The 22,042-nt window shown below is 40.5% G+C and overlaps 3 protein-coding genes across 5 annotated transcripts; 1 reads left to right on the top strand and 2 right to left on the bottom strand.

The window, feature by feature from the left end:
• Nucleotides 1–1,826, bottom strand: LOC115755664 (FK506-binding protein 4-like). Of its 3 annotated transcripts, none has more exons than XM_030695146.2 (3): nt 1,075–1,826; nt 987–1,044; nt 1–652 (listed from the first exon to the last, which is right to left on the bottom strand). In XM_030695146.2, exons 1-3 carry the CDS (start codon nt 1,635–1,637, stop codon nt 395–397), a joined length of 879 nt encoding a protein of 292 aa, XP_030551006.1. In that variant the 5' UTR covers nt 1,638–1,826; the 3' UTR covers nt 1–394. The 3 variants fall into 3 exon arrangements, with proteins under 3 accessions (XP_030551006.1, XP_030551005.1, XP_030551004.1); XM_030695145.2 differs by having other exon boundaries at nt 987–1,075; nt 1,106–1,824; XM_030695144.2 differs by having other exon boundaries at nt 987–1,826.
• Nucleotides 1,827–8,304: 6,478 nt separating this feature from the next.
• LOC115755667 (calcium-binding protein KRP1-like) lies at nt 8,305–9,408 on the bottom strand. Its single transcript, XM_030695150.2, has one exon. It carries the CDS (start codon nt 9,242–9,244, stop codon nt 8,897–8,899), a length of 348 nt encoding a protein of 115 aa, XP_030551010.1. The 5' UTR covers nt 9,245–9,408; the 3' UTR covers nt 8,305–8,896.
• Nucleotides 9,409–18,925: 9,517 nt separating this feature from the next.
• On the top strand, nt 18,926–22,042 carry LOC115755670 (G-type lectin S-receptor-like serine/threonine-protein kinase At4g27290). Its single transcript, XM_030695154.1, has 7 exons — nt 18,926–20,195; nt 20,313–20,447; nt 20,542–20,705; nt 20,779–20,989; nt 21,121–21,358; nt 21,469–21,619; nt 21,734–22,042. Exons 1-7 carry the CDS (start codon nt 18,926–18,928, stop codon nt 22,040–22,042), a joined length of 2,478 nt encoding a protein of 825 aa, XP_030551014.1.

Raw genomic sequence — 22,042 nt, 5'->3', positions numbered from 1 at the left:
TTCAATTCTCCAACCACACCACTAAGTTGTGTTGAATAGCCACCCCTTCATACCTTATCGTCACTTTCTTCTCTGATAATTCAATTACTAGCAACAATCGTACCAAACGCTTCATAGAAGGACGAGGGAGTAAAAAGCAAGAACACATGGTAGACAAAATCAAAACTTGATGAATCTACTATGCATGCTATGTGAAGGTGGCCATGATCCTATTTCGAAAAGATCTAAAACAGATGAGGAAAAAAAAATCAATTAAAAAAGGAACGAGAAGAAGATAACAGGAGGAGAAGTCCGCTGTTCTCAAAACGTAATTATGCGGGGTCGTCAGAAATTAGCAGAGAGTTAGGAGCGAGAGGTGTCAACTAACTGGACGGATTGGATTGGTCCAATCAAATCAGCGGCTCTGGTGATATCCGCTCAGCCTGCAGATGCTGGAGACGGTCGCAGCAGCATTGCCTACGGTGGCGGCGTTCAGCCTCTTGAGGGCGGTCATCAGAGACTCTGCTCCCACGCGTCCACCGCTCGTCGCGATCGGACTCGCCTCAACGGCTCTTCGCTGCTTCGTCGGTCTTAACAAGGCCGATGAAGAGGTCGCTTCCTCCTTATCTAATGTTCTCGAGTTCAATCCCGAAGAAACACAGCCGATTTCGTCCTGCAATCCGATGAAAAATTCCCACAAAACTTAGCCAAATTTCCATGCCTCAAGCCTGCTGGTTCCGTAATACATAGATGAAACAGAGATTGTGCAGATAATAAAGCTAAAGGGGGATGTCACGTATTTGGATTGGATGAACAACGAACTGTACTAAAAAGAATGCCGGAATAGAAAGGCCGTGAACAGTTTTGAGCCTTGCAAACGTCAAAGCTGGAGAACAGGAAATCCGATCTATTTCCGACGCACGTTTTGACTATATCTGAAGCTTCCGGGTGCTTAAAGTGTAGCTAAAAACAGAGGACAATGAAGCAGGAAGAGAGATGAGGCATACGTCAGAGTCGAGATCTTCGCTTTGGCGCGGCCGCTTCATCCTCAATCCACCGCTGGCAATTCTTTCGGCCAAGAGACCACCGCTTGCGATTGTTTCGGCCAAGAGACCGCCGCTTGCGACCGCAATAGTCCTACTGGTAGATTCCTCTTCGGTGCTCGAAGAAGCTGCCGGAGGAGGCGAATCGCACGACCACGGAACCACCTGATTCTCTCCATCTTCTCCTTCCTCCTCCTCCTCCTCTTCATCGTCGACCTCTTCCTCCTCCTCCTCATCTTCGCCTTCGTCATCATGCTCATCGTCATCGAGCATCTCATTCACATCGTTGTCGTCGTAATCCTCGGCCTCCTCGTAGCCGCCACTCAGGCTACAGCCGTCGCCGCCTACGTCTCCTCGAGCTCCAGTCTCCACCTTCTCCTCGCAGATCCGGCGGCAGCACTCGCACACCGAGACGGTGGGGCCGAGCTTGGGGCCGGAGGCCTTCCACGGAGTCGGAGACTGGCACACGTGGCAGAGGAGAGCCCTGGCGTGCTTCGCCACCAGGAAGTTCGCGCCGTGGACCTTCTCGTCGCAGCTCCAGCACAGGCTCGCCTGGTCCGACTCGCAGTGCATTGCCGCTCGCTGATCACACAGCTCGCACCGCTTCTTCATCATCCTCCCTCTTCCGCTTCGAAACCCTCCTCCGCAGTTTCACGCGCTTCTGCTTCGGCTCACTCCCTGTGCGACGGTGTTTCAGAAGAAACGAGGCTGAAGGCGGAGAGGAAAGTTGCGCAACTCGCGTGAAATCCTCAGCGAATTATGGAAAATCGACTTAAAATCCGGGGACTCTTCTACTGCTTCTGGGGGGGCAGTTTCGTCATTTCGAAGGTGGTGATGGCCCGGGGAAAAAAGAAATATCTTCTACCCGTCCCTCGCATCCCTTGCCCGCCCTTTCAAAACAACCGACCGTGGAGAGGGAGTTTCGATTGTGTGGACCGGGGGCTCACCCGAGTCTCTCCCGTTAGAACCATCACTCGTTTGCCACGTGGGTTGCGGAGGGGGTTTGACTCGGTTGACGGAAATGGGAACGAAGGCTGCGAGTCTCTCACGCGCTCGACACCCGAGTGGCTGGGCTCTTGCCACGTGTCTCCCGAAAGGGGAGGGAAATATCGCTCTTGCTTCGGGGATGAGAAGTGAGAGTTGGACCCAGCGCAGAAACGGAATTTACTGGGGGAATAGATCTCCGATTCAAGAGGAAACGTAAACCGGCTTAAGGTCTTAAATTCGATGCTTAACGGCAAATTTAAGATTTCAAAGATATTTTTTAAAAGAATGACGACTTATACTATTTGTAAAAACGAAGGATATGTTTCATGACTCATGAGAATTTTAATAATTTTCGAATTTTTTGAGTCTTCTGCGAAACGAACCTAGCGCGAAAATTATTTGTGGAAATTAGTCTAATAATTCATCCAATCTATTAAATGAAATTGACTCGCGCAGCCGGGGAAAAAGTGATAATTGACTCGTAGGAGGTTGGCTTCGAATGGTGGATGACAGCTAAAACCGGGCACAATTGGAAAAGAATTTTCTTATCGAGGCGAGATATTTTCTTCAAAATTTGAGGACGAGAAAAGAGTGAGGTGGAGGGTCGGCGGGGGGTCATTACCCCTGAAGATTCGCGGACAGCCTACGTGGCAGATTTGAAGCCACAACGGTGCGAAGGAAGCCACGAGACGCCCACCCCGGGCCGGATCTGACGTGTCCTTCGATCAATCGAGGCCCATCTCACCTCGTTTATCCGCCGGCCTCCCACTTTCGCCCCCATCCAAATTTTCTTTTCTTATCATCTGGAAGGATAGAGAACAGAAATAAATGTTCGTGGGGCCGTGGGACTGTGTAGTGGGATCGATTCGTTCGTTCGTCACGTGTTTGCGGTGCGTACCCCGCGTCATGGATTATGGCATTTTTTTTTTCTATGTAAACATACGCTGATGTAATCTGCACCTTTTTTGGTCCAAAATTTTTTTTTTTTTTGGTCCAACTGCACCTTGGAACGAATAAAGGGGGGCATTAATTAAAAGTTAAGAAGAGAAATTAAGATAAAAAAGAGGCCATATCGTGCGGCTGAGATGCGACTTCCCCGTTTAAAAGCCACCCTTCGGGGAGCGCGATGATGATCATGTGCGGTGCGATGACGTGGCGCGCCCACGTGAACGAGTCCTACATGGCACGCTGGGGCTCGGATTCCGAGGAGATCCCCGTAAGAGAGGGGGAGAGAGAGAGAGAACGGTGGCCACAAGGTCAGAATAATATGTCGAGAATTTGTAATTTGTGGAGGAGAGAGAGAGAGAGAGAGAGAGAGAGAGAGAGAGAAAGAAGGTTGGGTTCTTTGCATGGAGACTGGAATCCGAAGAGCGAGGATAGGGAGGTGGGGTCCACGCTTTTGACGGTTTGACGCGATCATGTCATGGGCAGGTGAAGGCCCCACTTGATTGGGTTATGGGCAGTGTGGATGGAGACGTGCCCTCCTCGGATCCCTTTTTTTGGTTAATGGGGCAACCCGAACCGTCGCTCCACCGAGTGGGGGACCGACCCGTTTCGACTTCATTCGCGTATCTAGACGAGGAGCGCAAATTTGGATCCTGCCAGCACTTTCATCCCATGGGACCGACCGAAACTCCTAAGAGATGGCGCCCGTTCTCACCTTATGTGAGCAATTTGCTTCTGCTGCTGATGGTTTACAAATCCTGAACGGGATCATATCTTTGCCTTTGAGGTCACCCGTATCGGCCATCGTCCTGCCCATTCATCACAGCGATTAGATTTTCACTTTCTTTCCGATTATGCGAAGGACTTAATCATCATCCCAGATTTAAACTCTGTTAACTACACTGTCACGTATATCTTTTGAGGAGTGCGACGGTGACGGCACCGTAATTTATTTCCCAACAACGGCGCATTTTTCTTTTTTCTTTTTAATTGGGACGAGCACTTGTATGATTTCAGCTTGAGAACGGAACCGAACAGACCAAATCCACCGATTCTGGACAATTCCTGGTCCTCAAAATTTGAAATCCAGCTGGTCGGTCCGATTTCCTATTACAGATGTGGGCCAAACCACCTGGACTTGACCAATAGCTAAAAAAAAAGAGAAAAAACACTATTTTTATTATTGCAAAACATTTTTTGAATGTTAAGTAAAAGCGCTAATAGCCTGAGCCTCGAACCCTTACACTTCCGCTTGACGTCTCCCCCTCGCGGTTAGACATGGCAACGGGTTGATTTGGGCCTGGAACCGGCCCGGCTCTTCATGGGCCGATTACGGTTTAAAAAATTCGAACCTGGCCCCGAACCGGCGGTTACGGGCCGGTTCTCAACCGCAAAAAAAAAAAAAAAAAAAAAAAAAACAAAACAAAACAAAACTACCCAAAATTAGATCGAACCGGAACCGGCCTTTGACCAGGATCCCCCTTCAAGGGCCGGTTCCGGTTCAAGCATGGCCACGAATCGGAACCGCCGGTTCATGAACCAGAATAGGTGGTTCATGCCCCGTGGCCATGTCTACTCGCGGTCTCATCTTGAGTCTCGACTCTAGCCCTCGTCTCATGTTGTATTCTCTTCTCGCCAATTCCATAGCCAATCGTGACCACAAAAACATCTCTTCAACGTAAATATTCAATGCTCCGTTTTTTTACGGTTCTCCGTACAAAGTGTAGGCTAAGAATTACAGTTGATATTTACGTGGAATATTCTTCAATTTAGGATTTGTTAATGATCTCCACCCATTTTGATGCTGTTGTGATAAGCTTGGATCATAGTAATTGCTTGGATGTTGCACGAATTACTTCTTTTCGACAGGAAACCTTAGCTTTTTAGTGGCCTTTATCCACGAAAGATGTGGTATTTAGGGGAGATTTACGGAACACATGGTTGCTCTCTAAAAAAATTTTAAGGAAGAGATTTGCAAATCATGTTTAAAGACACTATAATTAGAGTGTTGTTGTGTTGTAATTTGCAAATCATGTTTAATAATTAACAAATCACCCAACGGAAAAGTGTTTTTGCTATCAATAACAATTTATGTTTAACTAGTTGCGTCAATGATAAAAATATTATATATATTTTTATATTTTTTTAAGAGACTTAAATGAAAATTTTAAAAAATATATATTTTTAATTTTAAATTTTTCGTGAGACAAACTCGTGTAGGATGAAATGGCTTCTTGGACAAGATGTCGCGGTCAGCGCGGCGAGGGGGGGGAGGTACTTTGGATGGCCCTGAGGCTTTGACCATTTGAATTTCTCTTGGGGACTTGGAGGCCCACGATCGTATCATCCCGTCTCCATTAATTCCTCCATCTCCTCCTTTGTTCCATTTTTGGTTTCCCCATTTAAATCCATGGATGCCACCGGCGAGAGCACCAGTGATTTTTCAGCCCTAATGACCCGTCCCGCTTCGCATCCGGCCAAACAGGTGAAATAGCACTCAGACCGACGTAAGCGCCGGCCCGTATTGCTCGGCGATGATACTCTCATTCTCTGACATGTGACGTGCAATTCAGTTCCTTCCCACACTATTTACTATCCAGAAGAACACTGATAGAGCTGCAAATTATCCAACCCCTCTTGCCCGGTTGAACACTCACCGATCCTCGTCGGACAAGCTCGGACTTCTCCTCGACCTTAGATCACCTTGGGATAAGGTCGTGAACATCGAGGGACGGACATTTTTCTCATAAATAACATCACAAGCCCTCCTTGATGATCCCATACGAGGGAAAACTTGAGCGTGCTACAAGGACTTCTTTTATAATAAATTACACATTTTTTTTCTCACCCAAAAATATGGGTATCTGTTTTTTATTTATTCATATAACTTTTTTTTTATTATCACTGGGCTTGTGAAATTTCAGTGCATCATATTAAGTATATGGGTATCATTCGGACAAATTTGGTTTGTCGGCACCAACCATCCAAAGACATAATATCTTAATATTTTTATTAATTTTTTTTATCGTTTATATTTCATTTTTCATCTTTTCTTTTTCTTTTTTTTCTTCTTCTCTGGCGAATGGACTGAATTGTCATAATTACAAAAGGTTTAGGACTGAATCGGCCAAAAAAAAAAAAGTTTAAGATTGAATTGGCATAATTGCAATAGGTTCATGACTTTTTTGATAAGTTCTTCCTTTCTTTTTTTTAATAATTGTCACCTGGCTTGTGAAATTTCAGTGCATTGTACTATGTGACTTGGAGGACGGTTTTCTAGTTTAGTAGTTGATTGGTTAAATGATAAACGCAGCAACCCACTTTCGTGTCCTTTTTCTAATGGAAAGCAAGGAAAAGACGTCCATAGAAAATATTTCAGCCGTGTTGTTCTCGCATGGTTTAGGCAATAACACGATTCGGGCTTAGGAGATAATTTCAGCTTTTGGAATATACTATAATACTAAGGCATTAGTTTATTGATGACAATAGAGACATTGAACATTTAGATGTAATTTGAATAAGATAAAACTCTAAAATACACATCAAATATTCATTTCTTTGTAGAATTTCATGGCATCTTTTCATGCTTGTCATAAGTAATTTAATTGCATCTTGGTTGGCCCTCGATTGTCGGTACGAAATTGAAGATGTATACAAGTGTCATGCTAGAAATATCGTATAGACTTAGTTCTTCGATGATGTGGTGGATATAATCAATTATTATGAAGAAACCGTATGGGAGCTCATCTCGCTAAAAATTTTAGGGATAGCCAGTGTTGGCTCCTCAAATATTTAAAATGTGATTGTAATCAAAATCGTCTATGCGATGCTCATTGTTAAATTAAGAAAATGTCACTGGAAGTTATTAGTCCTATGACAACCTTACAACTCTTTACGTACGTACCACATTGGTGAGAACTGATTATCCCATCTTTTTCTTTTTTAGTTTCACTCAATTTATATATTTCTCTTAATCCAAATTTCTTTCATACAAATTAGAAGAATAGACTTGAGAATATGGAAGATGTCACGTTGTCAACAATATGTGTGTAGATATATGTTAAATAAAGCATAGTCCCCGTACGGATGATCAATTTGGTATGAGAAATTGATACTTTTAACTCTTACATAGCTCACAATGATCCAAAATTTCGAGTAAATACAGATTAGATTGTACATTCTAATGAGCATAGTACCCCTTTTGGCAACTTTTCGAGGACAAGGTGTTGGGTTTTCATTGTCCGTCCCAACAATCCGCATTTCTTTTTGTTATTCCACTGAAAGTGAGCTTGTATTTTTGGTAAAACGGGGGCACGAGTTGTAGAAGCACGATTAGTTACCTGAAGATCCATGAATCACTCTCGAAAGCTTATGAACCAGTTAAATTTAGGCCTTTAATTTGTGCATATGACATCGATCTAGAACAGTTTGGACATAGTTGATGGGAGTATAAAAATCATCTCCAAACTACGAGCAAAAAATCTCCATCGGATAATTGAAAGACTTTGAAGTTTACTCACTCAACTGAAAAAATTACAAGCATGTTATGTTGCATATGAAGACAAATATTGCTTTGAGTGTGTAAAGAATGACAACATAACAAGTATCTAATCTTCTTTCTTATAATGGGATTCCATTAGTAATTGTTAGAAAGTCTAATCCAAAAGTCTAAGCTAATGGGCATGAATATAAGGAGTACAAATGGATTACGAGCAACATGTGAAATTTGACTAATCGATTGGTGGACGCACATTTGCAAACAACACCGGCTCCGATACCATGTTAGAAAGTCAAATCCAAAAGTTTAAGCTAATAAGTGGAGGGAGACCACATGAATATAAGAAGCATATATGACTCGTTGTCAAACGATGTGAGACAATAACTTCAAAAGTAATTATGGCATGAGATGTAGTTAAACGCGAAATATATATGCGATTAAACTTAAAGGATGACAACATAACTAGATCACTACTTGCCAAGCAACACCCGTCGGCCTTAATCACCTTCATCTATAAAGAGTGACTCAGCCACTTACGTAAGTTTCTTCTTCCCATTATGCACTCCACAATATATACTCTCCTCTCAAATTTCTAGCTTAAAAACATATGACAAACGGAAACCCTTAACTGTTTTTTAATGAATAAGAAGATCGGAGTGTATCAACATTTGCGAACTTTGAGATTAAAGTCTGAGCTCAAAGACTAATCTCGGGAAGATTAGTTCTCATATTTATTTATTTATTCACGTGGAAGTAGTTGCGTGATCTTGAAAAAGAGGAAAAAGAAATCATGGGATTCTCGACCGCATGACCCAACACGTATTTGCGAGCTCACTGATACCTTAGGACAGATCCCTCCAACCATGAGTAAGATGAATTAATTTTTTAACAATTTCATAGTGGACAATATCAAATGAAAGTCAAATGCCAAATGCTAAAAAGTTGGGGACAAAGTAAAATATCTCTTGCCAAAAGATACGGTTGTAGAAGAAGCAACATGCCCCATGATTCTAGTTCTACCGTCAATCAAGAATCAAATGTTCCACGATCTTCCATGCCAAAATCTAAGTTAGGAAATTGAGGATCGGGTCCTTTTCATATTTGCTTATTCGAGATCACAACATGAATTACCAATTTTATTGGCAACAAGTTTGACGAAAAGCTGACAAAGAGAGAGCGAGAGAGCTACATTATTATCGCTACAGGAGTCCGTTTGTCTCACAAAAAATAAATGATTTGAAAAATATTATTTTAAAAATGATCTCGCTCGTATCGCTTAAAATAATTACCCAATAAAAAATGTTATCATCATCGATAACACTTTAAGTTTAATTTTTTTCGATGAAAATATGTAAGCGATATAAACGATTATTTTTAAAAACATATTTTTCAAAATATTTATTTTTTGCGAGATAAACGAACTTTTATTATCATACATGATTAATCAAATCATGACATGATCTACCTCGGATTGCACCCACTGCTTGGACCCGTCCATCAGCCCAGGGCTCAGTCTGAACATGAGGATGCAAAACTCCAGCTGGTTCAGATTGCCGTCCCCGTCCAAATCGCCTTCCTGCAGCATGCACGCGAACTCGTCGTCGGCCATGTCCTGTAACCCTAGCAGGAAGCTGTTCCTCTTCAGGCTCTCGAACGTGATCAGCCCCTTCTCGCAGTCCATCAGGAGCTGAAACCCGTTGCAGAGCTCGCCGATGAAGCCCTCCGCCCCGAGCCTCACGATCATCGAGGGGAAGTAGTCCTCGAAGTCGACTGCGCTCTCGTAAGCAGCCATTGAAATGAATGAATATATATGCTTGACTAACAAATATGGTCAAGAATTTGGAGCTTTATGGAAAGACTCTGGTGTGTGAACTCATTCAAACGAGCAAGGCAAAAAGGGTTGTGTTGTATTCTCGGGCAGACTGCTGGGTGTGATCTCAGCTGGGGTTGGGAGTGGCAGTGTAGAGAGAAAGTTAGGGTTTTTAAAATAATTTTTCGAGAGATAGAGGGGGGGGATGGGGATGTTCGTGGAAGGAGGGAGGGGGCAATCAATGAATGTTAGATCGAAAGAGGGGAGCTTCGACCATCTTTCATTTTCTGGTTTGCCTACTTTTGTTTGTTTATTTCTCATCTGTTGATCCGTGAAGTGGCCGTCTCTTTCCTGGAAGTTGCATGGGGGGGTTAAGTCAGATTTACTCTTTTTGATGATGAACCCCACGTCAGCTTTTTGGTACTGTTATCAAGTTTTCTCGTACAGGATAGGAGTAAAGTAAATGCATCTGCACACTTTGCTTACACATTTTGTAGGGTCTTTGATTATGGAGTCCGTATATAGTGAACTTATTATCCCGGGGGGGTTGGGTCTTAAGCTATCTAAAAAGTTTGAGTTATGGAAATGGTAGTCAATAATTAAGATCACGTGCTAGGCGAGAAGAAGTAAACATTGATGATTCATCCTTACTTGTGTTGATTTCTGAAAGAGGAGGAGAACACCTAAGGAAAGTAGTGCAATTTCTTTGGCTATCAAACTTAATATCCATAGGAAAACATAATCAAGAAGCATCCACACATTCAAAGGCAGTAGTGTGCAGCCATCTTGAGTTGTTGGAGGGGAAAATTACCAAACTTTCTTGAGATGATATCTCAATATTCCTTTTTTGATCTTTTATGGTATTTTGCTTTCTTTAGATGATTTCTCCATCTTGAGTTGTTGGAGGGCAAAGCCCGCCTCCGCTGGCCATGGCGAGGTCAATCCTCGCTGTCATTGGGCGAAGCTCCGTCGACCTCGCCCAAGAATGGCCATTGGTGGAACAAGCTTGCCCTTGCTAGTGGCCGGCGGTGGTGAGCTTCGTCCGAGTCCGACAACCGGCTGAAGGAAGAAGAAGGAAGAAAAAAAAGAAAGAAAAAGAAAAGACAAAAGGAAAAAAAATAATTTTTTAATAATTTTAAAATATTATATCATCTGCCAAAATTGAGCGAATGGTTTGAAAGGACACAATTGTAAAAAGTTTGGGACTAAATCGATAAAAAAGAAACGTTTATGATTGAATTGACACAATTACAATGGGTTTATGATTTTTTTGATAATTTTCCTGTTGTTGGAGTGTCATATTTACATTATGCAATTTGACATATGATTTGCGTTGCACACATTTTGAAAATGTGTAATGAAGAAACGGTTTTCATATATGGATGAATGATGAATCTCTCTATTTGCCAGAGTTCCGCCTTACCCAAATGGAGTGACCGTGAAAACTTAATAGCTTAAACATATGAATGTAAATTTTTGGACACAGTATCAGAACTTGGCTTGAAGTCCTATAGAAATTTTACTCAGGAATGAAGCAAAAGTGGACTTTATTTTTGTCTGCTCTCACAGCATAACAGTTTTCATTTTTGAAATTTTTGAGTTGCAATGTTCGATAGGCAAGGATCTTTAGATCCAGTTCAATAAGGATTTTTGTGGGAAAAATGTCCAAAGAGTCGTAAATCTATTGTACTTTTATTAATTCAATTTTAAACATTTTAATTTTGTGAATTGAGTGCGTCCAACCAATTTTGACCGAGAATTGCCAACATGGATGCCGGCCCATCTTAAATGGCATGATCGGTACTAATATAGACATTTTATTTATTTTATTATCTTTTCTTTTTGCTGTTTTATTTTTTATTTTTCCTTTTTCTGTTTTCCCTCCGCCGCCCACCAACCCAAGGCAAGGGTCGTCACCTAGGTTGGCGAGGGTCGCCATTGCTCGATCTAGTGAAGGACGGCCCTTGCCAGCCTAGGTGAAGACCCTAGTTTGAGGTTGGTGAAGGAGGGTGGCCCTCACCAGCCTAGGTGGGGGCGCCCCTGGCTTGATGCCAGCAAGGCAGCCCTCGCCTGAGGCTTGCTACGTCGGCTATTGAGGAAGCCAATAAGGGGTAAAGGGAAACAGAAAAAAAAGAAAGAAAAAAAGGAAAACAAGTAAAGAAGGAAACGGAAGAAAAAAAAGGAAAAAAAATGAAAGATGAAAATAAAACTCAAAAAAATATTGAAAAATATTATTAAAAATTAACCGCGTCAAATCCAACCATGCCACGCATGATGGCCGACATCTAAGTAGGAGAGTTCCGGCCAAAAAATGCTGGATGGAATCAATCACTAAAATATAAAAATATTTAGAACTCAATTGACAAAATTAAAAGATTTGAGACCGAATTAGCAAAAGTGCTATAATTTTAGGACTTTTTGGATAATTTTCTCGATTCATTTATGTCTGTTCTTCCTAAATTTTTGAGGTGCAATGTCCGATGGGCAAGGATCTATAGAAACAGTTCAATAATGAAATTCGCTTTTGCAATTAAATCTTAACTATTTTAAATTTACAAAGAGCGGGAACCAATTAGGAAAAGCGAGACATGAATATACTTCAAACAAAGCGTAGCTATCCTGTCTCCATATTCGTGTCGTTCATCATGAACACTAACCTAAAACCAAACCGGTCCATGCATGCCTTTGTAGGTTTGGCTAGTTGAGGTCATGGTCGGCGGTGAAAAAATTGTCCAAAAAGTCGTAAACCTGTTGTATGGCGATCAATTCAATTTGAAATCTTTCTATTATGCCAATTTAGTCCTAAATCTTTTGACAAATTGCTAACTTAGTTTTAAACATTTTTATTGGACTAATTTAGTCATAAACCTTTTGATAATTCACCACTATAGTCCTTCCGGTCAATTATCCAAGTCATAGATTTAAGCTAAATTGGTATATCTACAAATTATTTAGGGCTAAATTGTCATAATTAAAATGTATATCACTAAATTGGCAAATAATCCAAAGATATAAGACTAAATTGACATAATTAAAAAATTTAGAATTAAATTGACAATCGTACAATATATTTACGGCCTTTTGGATGATTATCACGTCAACATTGCATTCGCTAAACGCCGGGGCTTCACCTTCGTTTTGGTCCATGATGGTCCCCGTCATTCGTGTCGGCCGTACCCTTCACTGTCCTTCGCATTTGTTTGTCGAAGGGGCACGAGCAAAATAGCTAGTTGGATGGATCGAAGGCCTTGGCCTTTCGTTTTCCTAGTCTCTACTCTGCCCATTTTATTCCTTAGACATTGAGCTATTATTTCATAAACTAACATTTAATATTAAGTGCTCATAGATATATTCGCTTGTCAATATCGGTAGGTCATGGAGGTTATCTCATGCTACATATTCATGAGTCATAAGTCAATTCTCGACGATGACATGCTAGTAAACCCCTTATTGCTTTTTACTTATGGGACATCCATGAAATTATACCATGAGCTTAATATAGTATGAAACTGAATCTGAACCATTGAAGATTGTCGGTCTCGTGTGAATCCCATAAATTAATAACTAAATACTCGAAGATGACATGCTAGTAAACCTCTTATCGCTTGTTACTTATGCGATGTTCATGAAGTTATACCATGAGCTTAATATGGTATGAAATTGAATCCGAACTATTGAAGATGGTCGGTTTCGTGTGAATCCCATAAAATCTGACGGTTCATATTAAATTCAGTACATGCGCTAGGTTCACTGAACAATTTCTCCGCATGCATAATCTAAGTCCAAAGCAAACAAAAGGGAAAAGATAAATAATGGCTGGCACTACTATAGCAGCCCATGACGATAAAAAATTATTTTGTACAAACACATACTATTTTATGTCGTGATATCGGATATAATAAGTTGCGGCGGAAAAAATGGTGCGAAAAAACTTGTGTTTATTATAAGATCCCTATTGACAAGTAGACTTTTTAATAAATTTACCATAAATTAATTTTTTATCAACAAAAATTTCAAGAAGGTATATCTATGACAAATTTATCCTCTGTTAATTTTCGTTAAATTTTACAATCAAATTACTGAGTTGCATGACCGTAGAAGTTGACGGGTATAGCGGTTTGACAGTTTTTATGCTCTATTAATCACATGTATACTAGTTTGGAGTTTTTCAAGAGAATAATCAAATTTAACGAAAACTAACTAATGATAAATTTGTCACAAGTGTATTAATTTAATGCTTTTGGCTGTCAAAAATTAGTTTGAGATAAATTTGTCACATATATACCTTGGAGTTTTTAACGATGAAAAAATTAACTCGATGTAAATTTATCACATGTATATCGGTTTAAGATTTTTTGCGATATTAATTCATTTATATATTTATATATCGAGGAATTACGGTACAAGTGGATGGACGGGAAAGTCCGTGATATATCTTTTCTTTCTTTTTTTTTGGGGTTTTGTGCTTCGATTATCTTTTTGAATAAGAGGGCGCGTGATACTGAGAGCAACGTGAAGAGCATTTTCTCGTGGATCTCATCTCTTTGAAGTTAGGAGTTCCGCTGACAGACGAAGTTTCTCTGCAGTTTCCTACTGCTAAAGTACAATGCATATCAGCTTCCCGCATGCCTTTCTCGCAGTTTCTTCAGGAAAGCTTTACGTGCTCCTGGGACAGATTCGGGGACAGCCCCCTTTTTATTTTATTCGACCTGTCTTCGCGGAGCTTTCACCACTCTTTTGGATAAACATGACAGATAGAGATAGAGAGATCTTCACAGAAGTGAACTTGAAATTGAGGCACATGTCACTTTTATATGAACATGTACCTCGAGTTCAACTGTCTGTGTGTGCATCTAAGAAAAGGGAGAGAGAGAAAAATAGAGGATTCTACTTTTGATAACAACTTCAAATCATATTTGATATATGGACTAAGTAGCACCGTCATCGACACGCGACATGTAACACTACACGACATAACGTGCCAACATGTTATTTATCAAAAAATAAGGAATTCCGACATGCTGTATGTTAAATATATATTTTTATGTAATTAGTAGCGATGAGTTTTTTCTTCTTTTTTTATGTTAGGGATTCATGATTATGTTTTTTTTTTACTGGCTGGATATATGACTTAAGTATACATATATATTTTAGATAAATTTACTCTTTGACTCATAATTTATTGAAAATGCTTAAACCGACTTCGTGCGTATCGAAATAACATGTTGGGACGCTGGACTCGCGTGTTGCTGGCGTGTCCGGATTGATGATCACGTGTCGATTGCATGTTGGAGAGTGTTGGACACGACATGACACGAAGGCTCTCAAAAAGTGTCGGTGCTTCCTCGTCTATCGATGCAAGAATATTCCATATACAAGCATATATGTTTTTGACATCTGTCACGTGTAAATATCTTTAATCACCATTAACAATTCAGAGTTTAATCTGCAAAGAGCAAAATAATGTTTATGTTGGTTCTAATTTTAACCAAAAAAAAAAAAAAAAATAGGAGTAGTCGAAAAGGATCTCGAAAAAGATTGAGATCCTTTCTATTCAACTAGGACGGGCCAACTTAAAGGTCTCATTAAATCACCGCATATCACCTTAAATGAAACTCAGCCATTCATGTATTTACTAAAACGACAAGTCGTGATTTGAGGCCCAATTGATTCATAGAGAGAATACCAATACATTTAGATAAATCTCATAGTTTCTCCTAAGAGGCATGATTTCTAGATCAAGCATAAAAATGGGAAAGAGCTCCTTGAAAAGTCAAATAAATCGAACATTAGATCTTATTGAAATATATCATATGAGATCATATTTATCTGCACCACACTCTTTTTTTTTTTTTTGGTTATCGTCTATACAGTATGTGACAATCAAAGATTAGTTGTAAAATTACTTTCCCAATGATTGTCGATAAATATAATATTAACAAACCATTCAAATGCACTAATTTCATATCCAAATTACAGGTGTTCATTGAACGGGTTCGCGCTAGGCCGTGCCCCTAGATTGATCTTAAGTTTTTGCCAAAATCTGTTGATCATAAAGTTTTTTTCATGCAAATCTTCGAACTTGATGGAATAGGGTTTTGACTCGGGCTCAATTGGGCTGAGCTAGGCTTTTTCATCAAATGCTCGGGAAAATTGTCAAAAAAGTCTTAAACTTGTTGCAATTATATTAATTCAGTCATAACTCTTTTTTTTTTTGCCCAATTGAGTTCTAAACCTTTTACATTTGTGCCAATTAAGTCCAACCGATCAAATTTGGCCGTAAAATGACATGGATGCCTACTGTCTTCTGTGGCGTTACCGGTGCTGACATGAATTTTTTTTTTCTTTTATGTTTTTTTTTATAGTTGGCCGATGGCACCTCAGCTAGCCATTGGGTGAGGTCCTGCGAGCCCTCGCACTCGGATGGCGAGGATTGCGGCCCTTGTCCAATGGCCGGCAGCCTCTTGTCGGCCATTAAAAAACAGAGAATAAAAGAAAAGAAAAGACAGAAAAGCTGAAATTTCAATTTTTTTTTAAAGATTAAGAAAATTCCACATCAAAATCTGCAATTTCACGTAGAACGGTTAGTGGATGACTAGCATCTATGTCATCAAATTTTAGCTAAAATTGGCCTAGTAAACTCAATTAAATGCGTCGAATGCATGTGAACCCAGGTCATCTGAATCATTGGATCGTGCGGATTTCGCATGGGGTCCCACGCTTGTTCAATTGGCCGAGATGGAGCGGCCTCACACGCGACGGGAGACGCGTGGGAGAAATCTTTCCGTTAGCTCACTGCGGCGGGGGTTCGACCGTTGGAGCCATATCCCAAGCCGTGCTGACTTGACGCATCAAATGGGCAGGCCAACATGCACAAAATTAGGAAGGGGGGCGGTAAGGGTAAGGGATAATAATGTTGCATCTTCTCCCTAACTTATACTTCTCATGTTGGGGGGCATTCCATTGTCTTCCACATGCAATTTCGCTTCCTTTTAATTCATATGATTTTCCTAATTTTTTGTTAAGAGTTCGTGGTCAAACTAAAGATCAACTACTACAATTTTTGCAAACAATGTTGAAACGACGACACAATGCTTGGGACTAGGAAGCACGAACCCAAAGGAGCATCTTTGTTTCTCCGCGAATTTTTGGGCAAACTATCCCAATTTGGATTTGATTCTTTGATTTAAAATTGGCACAAATACAAAAGGTTTAGGATTCAATTAACCAAAAAAAAAAAAATTAAGACTGAATTAGGATAATTGTAATAAGTTTAGGACTTTTTTGGTAAATTTTTCCCAATCAAACTTGCACAAAAATTCATTGAAATCTTATGGCCAGGTCCAGGCCGTCAAATCCGTGACTTCAAGTTGCCACTTTCCAAAATTTCGTTGACTTAAGAGAATAATATATCTCGGGTTGTAATGACCAACGCACGAAACACAACAAAGTAATTTCCATCCCCAAAAAGAAAAACAAAAGGCAGTAACACAAATGGGGCGTTTGTTTTGGAATAAACCCTATGGAAAAGGAAAAAAGATTTCCCGAAATTCATTTTCTGAGAAAACGGTTTGTTTTCCTTTGTATGGCCATATGCTATCGAAAATATTTTTTGATGTTTGGTTTTTATTTGAAAAATAATTTCAATTTCATGACTTTATCCGAGGAAAAAACGAATTTCAAAATTTTAAATAATTTTTTTATTCTTTATATTGCATTATTTGTATTATTTTCATTGATGCCTTGTTCTTCTTTCTCCGCTGGTTGCCGAGCCTCGCTAGTCTCGGGCAAGCTTGACCTTGTGTGGCCGGTCGCCGGACAAGTGGAAGAAGAAGAAAGATAAAGAAAAGAAAAGAAAAGAAAATATAAGATTATAAAAATTTAAAGTATATCAAATAAAGAATAAATTTTATGCAAGAATTTTTTGTTGACTAAGTCATTTTCGGTGAACTGAAAGTCCGAAAAACCAATTCTCGAAAAATACTTTGAAACAAACGCACCAAAGAGCGAATTAATTATGCCACGTAGGCATTACGTGCGTATGTTTTGCTTAGCCCTTCTGGTCCATACCCATGTGCTATAAGCACGCATGTGCAAGGTCAAGTTTTTTTTTTGTTGGTCAAATGCAAGGTCAAGTTGAAAAGTCAACAAAAATGTTTCAACATCGTTCGCATCCACCTTGTTCCTAATCATGGTCTAACATTTAGCCGAACTTCTAGAATAGAAGAGCAAAGATAGTGTATTAATTTTTAAATGCCAATTCATACAGTCCATTTGTTGTATACTTCGATCACGTCCGTGATTATTGATTTGGATGGTTACTCAGTTTTTTGTATTATCATTATCAAAATTTCAAACTATAATTATTAGATGATAGATACTTTTTAAATGAATATCAAAGTTTTCTTGTTTACGCAAATCGAACATTAACAATTTACGATCTTAAAAGTGATTTTCCATTCTTTTTAGTTCAAATCTTAGCACTTAGGGCCTGTTTGGTAATACTCTAGATTCTTGATTCATGTTCTTTTGTTTCTAGGAACAAAAAAAGAATAGAAACTAATTTGGTAATGTCAGTTAAAAATTTCAGTTCCCGAGAATAAAAAGTGTTTTCGGGAGCAGATTTGTAACAGAAATAAGAAGCAAAAAAAAAAAAAAAAAGTAGCTTCTTTGTTGCCAAGAGCACAAAAATTTACAATATCATTTTAAAAAAACAAGCTTAGTGTAAGTTAATACTCGTCTTCACAACTATGAGTTCACCGCCCTTGCTGCCGCCGGTGGTGGCCAATGCCTCCACGGACATTGTTATAATTAAATAAAAAATTGAGAATATAAATTTTTAGGGTCGTATCGAACATATTTCTATTTTTTTTTCTACTCGGGGCAAACGCCTTCTTCTGCTCAGAAATTGTTCTCAAAAACAAAATCAGAAAAATCTCATTTCTGCTAAGAAATTGTTCACGGAAACAAAAACATTGCCAAGCACCCTCTTTGTATGCTCATCATTGGACCAGTGATATGCACGAGAAGCGTCACATATAATCACCTATCTAATTCTTCCTATTTTACCATTCTACGTCACAGCCTCCACAAATGGCGGATGCTGTCGTTCAATTCTCTTTGCCATGTCGTCCAACCCATTTGACGGTCAAAAACGACCCGGGAATAAAGTTAACCCAAAAGCCGCTCCAGTGTTAACTTCCCACGTCGTTGCATGAAGTCCAAACGGGCTTTGGTCGACCCTGGAATAATCCTCGACCGGGAATTGATTGGCTTGATAGAGACAAACGTGTTATGTTCAAGTCAACATATCTGGGTTTCATCCGACGTTGAACGATTTAGATGGATAAGTACGAGGTACGAACGTGGCCGAATAAAAAACTGGTGCGACGGTATGAGTTCCTGCTTTTCAACATCCATCGGGAATCCAAAAAGGCTGCTATAAACAAACTGGATAAAGTGGAACATGGAGATTTGGGGAGGGAGAAATACAAGTAATCAGAGTTAAGAACGGAGAACCAAGGGAGCGTACGCGCAAACCGGTAAATCTTAAAGCGGAAAGCAAGAAAAAATGTTTAGATTTTGAGGAACCGTATGAATTGGGTAAGTTTACAATGGTTCGCTTATAAAGACGGGGTCAGAATTTGAGGACAGTCGCAAACAATGGCAAAGATCACATTCTCCGTTTTCATCATCGTCTCCATGACTGGTTTGTCGCTCGCAGCCGATACTTTGGGCACAAACCACTCCATCGGTTATGGAGAAACATTGGTTTCTTCGGACCTAACCTTTGAGTTAGGATTCTTTACTCCTGGCAATTCGAGTATGAGCTTCTTGGGTATATGGTTCAAGTTCAGTCCAGAAACAGTTGTGTGGGTTGCTAACAGAAACAACCCTTTTGTGGATCGTGATGGTGTTCTCACATTTAGCAATGTGGGCAATCTAGTTGTTCTCAATCAGTCGAACGGCATCGTTTGGTCTTCGAAGTCGTCAAGGTTCCTCCGGAATCCAGCTGCGCAGCTCCTGGATTCTGGAAATCTTGTTCTCTGGGATAATTCCAGTTCCGGTTCTGATGAAGCTTATGTGTGGCAAAGCTTCGATTACCCGTCTGACACGCTTTTAGCCGGTATGAAGCTGGGGTCGAACTTGAAAACGGGCCTTGAGCAGCGTCTGACTGCGTGGAAAAGCATGGACGACCCTTCTCCTGGAGATTATGTCTATGGGTTAAACTACAGTCAGGGTCTACCTCAGTATGAGCTAGTCCAAATGGATGTGCATCGCAAATTATTTCGAACTGGGGAATGGGATGGAGTTCAATTCTTTGAAGTTTCCTTTTCAAAAAATCCAGTTACTGTGCTCATGTTCGTGTACAATGAAACTGAGATCTCTTTCATGTTCCAGGCTCAGAACAGTCAACTTTTGTCGAGATTGACATTGAGCTATGTGGGAGCGCTGCAGGTTTTCGTGGTGAATAGATCGAGGAGTGGCGTGTGGAGTGTCATGCACAAGTTGCCTACTGATCCGTGCGATTCCTATGGCATGTGCGGAGCGAATGCCGTCTGTGACCTTAGCTTGTGCGAATGCGTGAAAGGGTTCATGCCTAGGTCACCTGATGAATGGCTGGTCCGTGATTTTTCCAGCGGCTGCAAGAGGACAATACCCCTGGATTGTTCAAAAGGAGAAGGGTTCCTGGAAGTTGAAAAAGTTAAGCTGCCCGACCTGTTGGAGGTTACGGTGAACAAGAGTATGAGCCTCAAGGAATGCAAGGAGGAGTGCCTGAAGAACTGTTCGTGCACGGCTTATGCTAATTCAGATATCAGAGGAGGAGGCAGTGGCTGTCTCATGTGGTATGGGGACTTGATCGACATGAGAGCGTCCGAAGAACAGAACTACGGGCAAACTCTATACGTACGCGTATCAGCTTCTGAACTAGGTATGCATACATATGTTTATTAACTACTTTTTTTGCTAAGTTATTGAAATACTTAGTTATTTGTCAAAGAGAAATTTGGAAATAATTAATGTTCGCAACTCTCTTTCTCTCCTATAGATGCCATTCGTGACCGTACCAGGAGGAAAATAATTCTCGTTGCTGTCATATTGAGTTCAATCATCGGTGGATTTCTCTTGGTCGGAACTGCATTGTGGTTTGTAAAGCGTAGAAAAAGCAGAATCGGTATTGGAGGTAAGCCTGATCTTCGATTAAGGCAGATTTCGTTATAACTCAAAGCTGCATTGCTTCAATTGGTATAAAAGACGCGCTAGCTCATTTGTCATAGTCCTGTTTGATGCTAAAACATCGGATATTACTTTACTTGATCTAGAAATCACAAAAGAAGACATCGATCTACCATTATACGATCTACCGGCCATTGTAAGTGCTACGAACAACTTCTCTGATGACAATAGGATTGGTGCTGGTGGCTTTGGTCCTGTTTATAAGGTACAGAGTTTCGTGTTCATCATTCTGCGCCGAACTCATGACACATTATAAATAAGATGCTGCTGCTGTGTAGGGGAATCTTCAGACAGGACAGCTAGTAGCAGTAAAGAGGCTATCAAGGAGTTCAGGGCAAGGCCTTGAAGAGTTCAAGAATGAAGTACTCTTGATCGCGCGACTTCAACACCGGAATCTTGTCGGACTTCTAGGTTGCTGCATTGAGGGAGAGGAGAGAATCTTGCTTTACGAGTACATGGACAACAAGAGCTTGAATTACTTCATATTTGGTCAGACAATTTTTCTTTTTATTTCCCTCCTGATAAAAAAGATATGCTTTCATAATGATACTGATCTAAGTTAGCACTTTTCATTAGTTATTTTCTAGAGATTGACCCTGCGAATTTTGAACCGTCCATAGATCAAGAAAAGAGCCTGTTGTTGACATGGCAAAGACGGTTCGACATTATTGTCGGTATTGCAAGAGGACTTCTCTATCTCCACCATGATTCCAAACTTCAAGTAATCCACCGAGATCTCAAAACAAGCAACATATTACTAGATGGCGACCTAAATCCTAAAATCTCCGACTTTGGCTTGGCAAGAATCTTTGGAGCTAACCAAAAAGAAGCCAGAACAAAAAGAGTCATCGGAACTTAGTATGTCTTTTCTCTTCGTTTCACATTTTTTGCTCTTGAGATGAAGCACTCATTATTAAAGGTGACCACAGCTTAGAAACCCTCTTTTTTTTTTTTTTTTTGAAACGCAGCGGCTACATGGCCCCTGAGTATGCTATCGATGGGAAATTCTCTGTGAAGTCGGACATATACAGCTTTGGTGTGCTCCTGCTGGAGATAATCAGCGGCAAAAGGAACAGAGGATTTTCCCATCCAAGCCATCACCACAACCTTCTCGGACATGTAAGTAAATAGACATTAGTAATCCCGGCATTACACATCTCTATGATCTTTCAAAATGGTCATTCGGGACGATTTTTCAATGACTAAGCACACCAGGTCTCAATTTTTCTTCAGGCGTGGTTGCTTTGGGGCGAAGGTAGGGCCTTGGAATTAATGGATGAATGCCTGCACAACTCATTTGACAGAAACCAAGTGGAAAGATGCATTCAAGTGGGCTTGTTGTGCGTGCAAAAGTTCCCTGAAGATAGGCCGGCTATGTGTTCTGCAATTGGTATGATACTCAATTTCGGATATGTCCTGCCTGAACCTAAAGAGCCCGCTTACTTTACAGAAAGAAACTCGGGTTACTCCGATGGAGCGTCATCAAAGGAGAGCTCACATACGCAAAATGCAGTCACTCTGACTATGCCGGAGGGTCGGTAG

This window comes from Rhodamnia argentea, chromosome 2 (assembly GCF_020921035.1).
Source record: "Rhodamnia argentea isolate NSW1041297 chromosome 2, ASM2092103v1, whole genome shotgun sequence".
NCBI classification, from domain to species: Eukaryota; Viridiplantae; Streptophyta; class Magnoliopsida; order Myrtales; family Myrtaceae; genus Rhodamnia; species Rhodamnia argentea.
This window is presented reverse-complemented; position numbering and strand designations above follow the sequence as displayed.